The sequence below is a fragment of the Indicator indicator genome, chromosome 20 (genome assembly GCF_027791375.1).
Source record: "Indicator indicator isolate 239-I01 chromosome 20, UM_Iind_1.1, whole genome shotgun sequence".
In the NCBI taxonomy this organism is placed as follows: domain Eukaryota; kingdom Metazoa; phylum Chordata; class Aves; order Piciformes; family Indicatoridae; genus Indicator; species Indicator indicator.
In genome coordinates this window covers 9,281,253-9,290,505 of record NC_072029.1, presented here as the reverse complement: position 1 = coordinate 9,290,505, position 9,253 = coordinate 9,281,253, and the positions used below count along the sequence as shown (strand labels likewise).

General features: G+C 53.8%; 1 protein-coding gene across 1 annotated transcript; it reads right to left on the bottom strand.

The window, feature by feature from the left end:
- On the bottom strand, positions 1 to 2,602 carry FZD8 (frizzled class receptor 8). The gene has a single exon (XM_054390276.1). The coding sequence runs from the start codon at positions 2,600 to 2,602 to the stop codon at positions 599 to 601; it is 2,004 nt and encodes a 667-aa protein (XP_054246251.1). The 3' UTR covers positions 1 to 598.
- Between the last annotated feature and the right edge of the window lie 6,651 nt (positions 2,603 to 9,253).

Below are 9,253 nucleotides of genomic sequence, written 5' to 3'. Positions count from 1 at the left end.
TACAGGGGTAGCCTCTAAACTTTTTTACAAAAAAAATTTACAGACTGTATAGCTTTGGATATATACATATTTTACACATCTGTACAAGGTAACAAATAATTATATAAATACATCCTTTAATGTAGGAAACCCGTATTTAGCTGGGGTGTATAATTAAGACAAGTTTTGATTCAGTCTGTATTGTAAGGCATTTGCCTGGTCATCAATATCCCAAAAACCTGCAGTCCCAGCAAGCTCCCATCTCAGGATGGGGGGGGAAGAAGACCCTCCCCTCCCATAAGCAAAGAGCTGCTGTTAGTCCAGAATCAATCAGAAGCCGGTTTGCCTTGCCCTCTGCAAGACACGGGTGAGCCTCTACCCTCCTCTGCCAGCAAAATAATAAGCTGGCTCCTTGAAGTACATGCTCCCTGCATATGAATGGAGGGGAAGGAGGAGGGGGCTGGAGCCTGGGGCCTCTGCCAGCTGCATTGTTCTATACAAGCTGTGGCTAATAAGGACCATTAGAGGTTCATTAATGGCACCAAACAGTGAGGGGGCATTTTAGGCAGGCCAGTGTCCCTCATTCCCTAACCTTTGGCCTCTTTACTCCACTCCCTCCTTATACTTGAGACAGGGGCATCTGCTTGGGGTAGGAGACAGAGCTGGCAGTGCCTGATCTCCATGTCAGTCCAGTGCTGACATCACTGTAGAGGGAGCCACCACCTCCAGCCCCAAGTCCTCCTGCTGCAGCGATTGCTGCCTGCCCACTTGCTCCTGCCCCTGTGCCCCCAGCCACAGCAGCACCTTTGCTGGCCCAGCAGCAGCGGGTGCAGAGGGCCCTCCAAGACTCGAGGGTCTTGCCAGACCAGACCCAGACACCAGAGGTGATGCCCACCACCAGGCACATGAAGTATTTGAGCATGAAGACAGCATAGTCAGGGCGGCGGGCCTGGTCGGGCTGCTGGTCGCGCAAGCAAGGGCAGTTGTGCGTGGCCTCCCAGCGGGGCCGGTTGTGCTGCTCATAGAAAAGGCAGGCCACCACGCTGGCAGCTGGCACGGTGTAGAGCACAGTAAAGAGCCCCAAGCGTATCATTAACTTCTCCAGCTTGTGGGTCTTGGTGGGGCCACCCTGCTGCTTGATGACGCTGCGGATGCGAAAGAGCGAGACGAAGCCCGCAAGCAAGAACATGGAACCAATGGCCAAGTAGATGAGCAGCGGTGCCAGCACGAAGCCCCGCAAGTTCTCCAGGCTCTGGTTGCCCACATAGCAGATGCCAGCCACGGGGTCACCGTCCACTGAACTGAGAGCCAGCACCGCGATGGACTTCACGCTGGGGAGCAGCCAGGCGGCCAGGTGGAAATACTGGGCGTAGCCGGCGATGGCTTCATTGCCCCACTTCATGCCGGCAGCGAGGAACCAGGTGAGGGAGAGGATGACCCACCAGATGGAGCTGGCCATGCCGAAAAAGTAGACGAGCAGGAAGACTACGGTGCACAGTGCCGGGCCTGTGCTCTCGTACCGCACGTGCTCGGCCACCGCCAGCTCCGGCTGCAGCTCGGCCGCCCCGCCCGCCGCGCCGCGCCCCCCCGCTGCCGCCGCCCCCGCAGCCGCGCCGCCGCCGGCCCCCGCAGCCCCGGCCCCCGCCCCGCCCGCCCCCGCCCCGCCGCTGCATGCCACCTTCTCGTGTCCCGCCACCAGGCGCACCAGGTAGCCCAGGGAGACGAAGAGGTAGCAAGCGGCCAGGAAGATGATGGGGCGCTCGGGATACTTGAAGCGCTCCATGTCGATAAGGAAGGTGGAGACGGTGGCAAAGGTGGAGAGGAAGCAGAGCACGGACCAGAGCCCGATCCAGAAGGCGGTGAAGGCGCGCTCGTCGGGGCTGAAGTAGGGATTGTGGCACGGCAGGGCGCAGTTGGCGATCTGCCCCGTCTTGACGCGGTTGTAGAGAGGGTGCCGCTCGCTTGACACCGACACCATGGGCGCCCGGCACTGGCAGCCCGGCTCGCAGGGCGGCGGCGGCCGCGGTTTGCGCGGGGCTTCGGCCGGCGGAACGGCGGCGGGGGGCGCTTTGGCAGGGCCGCCGGGCTTGGCGCCGCGGGGCGGGGGCTTGGCGGGTGGCGGGGCGGCCGTGGTAAGGTCCGTCCGGTTGTAGTCCATGCAGAGGGTGTCTGGGCTGCCCTGCTCGGGGAGGCGGTCACAGCGCATCCTGTCGGGCCAAGCGAAGCCGTACTGGCGCATGAGCGGGGCGCAGCCGGCCTTGGCCCGCTCGCAGACACTGCGGCAGGGCGGCAGCGGCTTCTTGTAGTCCTCCAGGCAGATAGGGGTGTACATGCTGCAGAGAAAGAAGCGCAGGTCGCTGGAGCACTGGATCTCCACCAGCGGCCAGAACTGGTGCACCTCCAGCCCGGCCTCATCCTGCGTGTCGTGGTTGAACTGGTTGGGCATATAGGTGTAGTTGTAGCCGATGCCTTTGCACAGGGGCACGGTAATCTCCTGGCACGACAGCTCCTTGGTCGAAGAGGACGACGCAGCGGCGGCCGAGGCGGCGGCGCAGCCAGCGCGCTGCAGCAGGGACAGGGCGGCGAGCAGCGAGGCGATTTCCAACAGGTAACTCCACTCCATGCTCGGCGGCGGGCGACGGCCCGGCTCTTCTCCCGTCCCGCTCAGCAGCCGCGGGGAGCGCAGCGCCACAGGAGCCCCCGCGCCCCGGCTACCCCTCTGGGGGGCGGAGGGCGGTCCCCTCCGTACCGGCTGCAGGTGAGAGGGCTCGCAGCCCTCGCGGGGCTCCGTCGCCCGGGGAGCTGGCAAGCAGCCCTTCTCGCACCGGGTGAGGGGGAGCCGCCGGCAAGCCCCAACGCGGCGCCAAAGTGGGGGGGGTCCGTTCAAGGAAGGCTCCTCAGCCGCCGTCGCATGGTTCCTTGCGGGGCTGGCTGCGCAGGGGGAGTCGCCGCTTTCCTCCGCTGCTCCAGCGCCGGCCGGGCACGGAGCAGCAGCGACAAAGAAGTTTCGCCGTCGGCCCCCGCGCGGCGCGGTCAAGATGGCTGAGGCGTCCCGGGGACCGGGCGGTGTGCCCCGCGGCCCCGCGCTCCCGCCGCCCCGAGCGGGCGGGCAGCGACAGGGCCGGTGCTACGGCGGCCGGAGCGGCTCCTCCTGCCGCCTGTCCGATTCTGTGGGTGATCGCCAAGCGGCCGGTCCTCGTTCTCTGCCGCCTTTTTCTCCGCAGAGTAAGCTGCCTGCCGGGCGCCCCCGGCCGTGATTGCGCCACCTGAGCCGTGGAGCGATCGTGGCGGCGCCTCCACACAACTTCTCACTCTCAGGCCCTGGCAGCGCCACTCCGGCTACCGCGCGCTCATGAATATTTATAGCGAGTGTCGCCAGGCCCCGCCTCCGCAGCCTCGGCCCCCTATCAGTGAGGCTCGGGCGGGCGGCGGGGGGGCTGGTCCCAGCCCTCCTTAAGGTGGAGCCGGCGCCGCGGCTGTCGCACGGTGGGTGCACTCGAACCTCTGAGCCGCCAGGGACGCGGCGGTAGCGTTTTTCGGCGTTGTACAGGTTCCTGTCCGTATGGAAAGGTGCGGTTCTGCATTCTGAAACGCTCTCTGCCGAGTGCGTGGGCTGCTGCATGGTGCTTCCTTCCTGTCGCTAAGAGCTCCCGGTCAAGTCAGGTTTACTCCAGGAGCAGCAGCAGTTCAGCAACTGCCCGTAGTCTCCGTGGACGCGGCATTTTATTAAATCATTGGTGTCTGCGGAAGTTGTCAGCCTTTTCTGGTTTGAGCATTGCAAACGCTGGTATTGCTCGGCGTGTGCTAGGCGTCCTACCCCGCGCTCCTGAGGCCGTGCTTGGGCTGGCTGTGGCACGTGTCGGTGAAGGAGACGGGAGCGCCGGCGAAGCTGCGGACCAGCTGGCACTGTGCGGTCGTTGGCTGGCACCTGGCCTCGCCGTCTCGGGCTACCTGCGTCTCCAGGGGCACCCAACGCACAGCCGACACGCACTGCTCGTGTTCTTGCACCGAAAGTCACGGCCAAGGCTGAGTAGCAGGGACAAAGTGTCAAGTTCGTATCTGGAGTTCCCGAGTCACGGCCAGTCGCGAGTAAGAGTGCTCTTGTCAGGCAGAACGGCTCGATGAGCGGGCACACACATACATGGGGCTGGCGGGTATCCCCGCAGCGGGGAGCAGCCGGCGGCTGAAGTTCCCCCCCTAGGACTGCGAGCACAGCCCCGCGCTCCGGCAGGTGAACGCTTCCCGGCAAGGGCAGCTTCTGCAGCGGGGGGTACATGGCTGGCCGCTAGCTTCGAGCTGCTGTCCGTCAGGCAGGGGAGGGACCGAGGTCCAGCTCGGCGGCCTGTGGCAGGCGCACACAGAGCTGGCGAGTGTCCTGCGGCCCGGTCGGGACTACGTGAGCCCGGTTCTGGCTGGGTCGCGGTGCTCTAGGCTTTCGCGTCAGCCCGGCGCCGGAGGCGGTGACTGGCTGAAGAGCTGCCCAGGGCTCTCTGACCCGCCCGGTGGCCCCGGCGCGGTGGAAGAGCCGGGGCGCCTCCCTGCTGAGGCGCAGCGCGGTGGCTCCCGCCGGCTACCCGCAGGGATCTGCCGCTCCCGGCAAAGGGGCCGAACAGCGGCACCCGTGAGGACCAGAGAAAGCCGAGGTTCCAAACACTGCGCCTGGCTCCTCGCGTCAGGCTGCGGGCTCGGCTGCTCGCTGCTCCCGGGGTCTGTGGAGCGGCCCTGAGGGAAATTGCTGCTGTTCCCGACCCGCTCCAGGGAAAGGGGAGTTGGGAATTCCAGCGGTCCTTCCATAGCCGGACCACCTTAAGGGGGGCGGTGTTGTGCGGCGGGCGCGGGTTTGGTGCGCGGCGGGGCCGTCCCGGGGGGTTGTCGTCCTCCCAGGACGGGGCGTTTGTTTGTTAATTGACGCGCTGTTGCGCTTCGCGCTCGTGTGGAGCTCACGCTGGGGCTGTAATGACTGTAATCTCGGGAACACGCCGCTCGGGGTGGCGGCGCGGCGGGGTTTGTCTTTCGGCGGCATGAAATTTTGTGATTCGCTGGGTTTCAAACCGGGAGAAGCGGAGCCGGGGCGAGGGGTCGAGCACGCCTCGGGAGGCGGTGCGGTAGCGGCGGAGCAGGCGCTGGGAGGGAATTAAGCGCATGAGGCAAAACAAAAAAACAATCCCAAGTTTGTTGGCTGTGCTAACAGGATCCTCTCCAGTCCTGCCCTCGTGTCTGGCTGTTTAAACGAGCACACGGATTACCCTGTTAAGAGGAAATGGGCAATAATGGGGCAATAAACACATTTACTCTGTAATCACTGCGGTAATTTGCAAAACCCCTTTCTCGGCTCCAGCGCCCACCTGAGGGAAGATTTTGCCCGCAGACGGGACGGGGAAGTGCTTGGAGGATGTGGCCGTGCTCCTCCGTGTTTCACAGCCCGGGCTGTGAAATCAGCCCTACTACCACACGTTTGTTGTTATTTCTGGTCAAAACCAGATTTCCCCCGCCCCGCCCCCCCCAAATTATTTTAGTGCTAACTTGGTTAATACCCTACTGGAAAGTGGTAGGAGATTGAAGATTGCCCAGTGAAGAAAACGGAATGAACAATTTGTCATCTCTCTGAGATCTTGTGAGTGACAGGTTTAAAAAGTCCCTTTCCAGTCCTGGATGTGATGCCCCATGTTAAGGAGTGACTGTTAAGGCTGGTGGCTACTTGAAGGTTGCCTTATTTAAAATTCTCTCCAGAATGTAAACGAGTGAGTCTCCTCAGGAGAGCGGGCTGAAGCTGTAAATTACTGCTCTGTGAGGTTGCCTATGGCCTGTTACAAAGTACCTTTTTACGCTGAACTTAAGCTCTACACTACGGAGACAGCAGATGTGAGGTGATGGCTTCCAAAAGCAACACAGATGCTGTAAAATTTCCATTGCTGTATTTCAGCGAGGAAACTCAGGAGACATGCTGAATGTTACAGTTTAGAATTACACTATAACTCTCCTAGAAATAAGAGAATACCAAGTTTCTCAACAGTACATTTGGCTTCATTTCTACTGTCATTCACATGCTCTTGTTTTCTTACAGCATGAAGAGATGCAGCACAAAGATCCTGTGTGCTTGAAGCTGTTCAGTAATGACAAAATTGGTAATATGGAACTTTATGGCAATTTAGTAATGACTGCATATCCAAATTCCCTAGTAAGACCATGATAATTTTTGGAATTGTCTTTCAGGTATATGAAACAGCACAGCTGTGGGGAGGCTGCTTTACTTTGTATGACTGAAAAGCAGCCTGGATAGCTCAAAGATAGGGAATCAGAGCCTTTTTTGTGTTCCTCATATATTGAGACTTCCCTGAAGTTGGTAGAAGTACTGAGATGAAGGAATCAAGAGTCAAGTCTTTAAAATGGTTTGTTTGCCTTTCCAGAAAAAACAGCAGCTGCTCTTTCTGAAAAGCTGAGCTTTGCTGTAGCAATACAGGTTACCTGAGAGCACTTTTTGCAGGGGCTTCCAAACAGCAGATGTCTGCTCATCAAATTGTGCAGAAATACAAAGCCAGCTAGAATGTTACAAATACTACAACCTTTTGCAAGCCTGTTTTACTAGTCTTTGTTGCCACAAATATTCATGCCTCTCCTTTGAACATAGGTTTGTCACTGGTCTATCTAACATAAGTTTGAGATGTGTCTGCATGTGAGACTTTGCATTTGGGATTATATGGATCACACCAAACTGGATAATGGTAACTACCAGGCATTTTACAGAATCACAAAATTGTCAGGGTTGGAAGGGACCTCAAGGATCATCTAGTTCCAACTCTCCTGCCATGGGCAGGGATACCTTCCACTAGGTCAGGTTGCCCATTTTATTTCAAGATTAGTAAATTGGCTCTTGATGTTGGTTTGTTTTTTTTTTTTTTATGCAGATATTTGTAACTGCAGAGTTGCAACTAAAAAACCTGCTTTTTAATTCCCACCTAGTGTTCTCCAATAAATTTTAGTGTGGCATTGTCTGCATTGGATAGGTCAATGAATAGTGCTTTATAAAAATGGTTGAAAAGAAGAATTCAATAACCTTGTTAGAATGAGGCCTTGACAGAAGGCAGTAATTTCATGGATTAAACCCAGAAGGGACTCTCTAGGCTGATCTTCCTATTGCAGGCCACAGAGTGTTACCCAGAGACTGTCAGCACAGATGCTGGTTAGCTACAAGACACAGGATTATGCATGGCCAATACATTGAACAAAACTATGAAACTGTGGAACTTTTTGAGGACAGAGTAAATGGGAGCAGGAAGAAAGGGTATCGTTACAGACAGGGTAAGGTGGAGTTAAATGAATAGGACTTTACTTGACCTATGGAATTTCTTGCTTGAATTTTTGATTAAAAAATACAAAACTTTTTTCACTTATGTCTTTATTTTTCAGGAAAAACTACATGCTTTAACAGAATTCAGAGGACTGGAAGGCTTTGACTAAAAAGTAAAACCTCTTGATTTGAAAAATGTTACTGTAATCCTCTTCCCATGTTATAATCTGGAGATCTACTGGTCCTAGTCTGCAAGGCTAAGTCTGCCTAGCATCTTCAACACTGTGCCATGTTTATTGCTCTTTCAAGGGGGTACTGGAAGTAGGGAATCCCTCAAAGTGATCTATTATTCTTTAAATGGTAAATCTAGTTGATAGAGAAGTTCTGCCACATAAGGCAGGTGAGCCAGAGATATAATGAGGTGCTACACTAGCATTTTTAAATAACACTTTCTGTTTCAATCAAAATAGTTTGGTTTGTGAGTTTTTTGGGAAAGAGGATGGAGAAAAGAAATAATGTTGAAGTATAGGAGTGAGCTTCTGTGGTGGTATCACTTTCTAGCTGTTCACATGTGGAATCCAAACATTTGTTTGAAGCACAGTGCTACAGAATCAGTTAACTTTACTTCAAGTAGTCATTTTATAAGAAAGAAATGTTAGTACATTAGAATTCATGAGTTGGAAAAAACAGCAAAAAATATTATGTCCATGTTTTCCTAAAAATATGTGAGAATATGTAAATTCTTTTAAAAGGAACTAAAAAATTTTGTGTAGTGAGCAGTTGGAATTCTGTCTATAATAGTTTGTCAAGAATAGCCAGAATTGTGCAACCTTTCTCACATCATTTGTATGCCTAAATCTGAATCTTCATGGTAGTATCAAGAAGTGAGAAGCAAGCAAAATCTCTTCACTCTTGAAACTGAAAGAACTGTGGGAAGTAACTGTGTGTGAAATAAACATGTGTGCACAAGTAATTGGACTGAGACTATGAAATGTTTCTCATTTAAGGTGTAGGTAGTAACTACTTATATGTCAAGAAAAAGAGTTTACATCCTGCAAAACTTTCTCATGCAAAATAGTCTATCCTCAGGTCAGTGATGCTGGTTATTTTAAAATGTCTGCTTTCTTGAGAAAAGGTTTACCAAATCAGGTCTTTAAATAGGAGAGGGGATTAGGAAACACCAAACAAAATCCAACTTGCGGTGGGAATTCACTTTTGGGGCTGTGGAGCAGAGAATGGACAGTGAATATCAGAATCTTCTCAGTGTGTATGTAAAACAAAATAACTTCTGTATGCTTGGGTTTGTAATTAGCAAATGCAGAGGTGATAAAAAATGTCTTCCCTAGCATGATGCATGGAGATTAGGTTAGACTGTTTTTCAGAGTAATGTGGTAATGATGATTTCCTTAAGAGACTACAAAAGCAGCATCTAAGTTCCAGCTGACGTTTATTGACACACAGCATCAGCTGGGAGCCCCATCAACTTCCTATTCTTTTCTGTTTACCACCTCCTGCTTTTATTTACAGTCAGCATATCTGTTAATTAGCCTCAGGTAAAGCCAGTTCTTCTAAGATCTCTTGTCTTCCTGGTGATGGCCCCATGAGGTGACCATGTACACACAGTCTGTGAGTGAATTAATCTTTAACTCATTAATTTCAGTGCCTGATTCTGAAGTGTTTAATTGCTGGCTTGGTTTCTTATTCAGCAATTTGGATTTGGAGAATTGTGGGCCTTGTCTCCCACTAATGTTTGAGAGTCAGGAAGATGTGCTGGTGAGCTCTCAGCATCTCATCATTACCTCACTGGAGGTCGTATTTTTTTGTAGTTTGTTGGTTTGCTGTGTTGGACCAGAATGCAGATAGCACATTGGTGACTTCTAAGTCACTCAGAAGGTAGTACCCTGTGGGGAAAAATAGCAGTTATTTTATGGAGTCTCATCACCGTAGGCATTATGATGATATGAAGCTGTTTGCAGCAACAGCTTG

Coding starts and splice junctions, on each gene's coding strand:
- FZD8 (XM_054390276.1), bottom strand. CDS start 2,602: ATGGAGTGGAGTTACCTGTTGGAAATCGCCTCGCTGCTCGCCGCCCTG.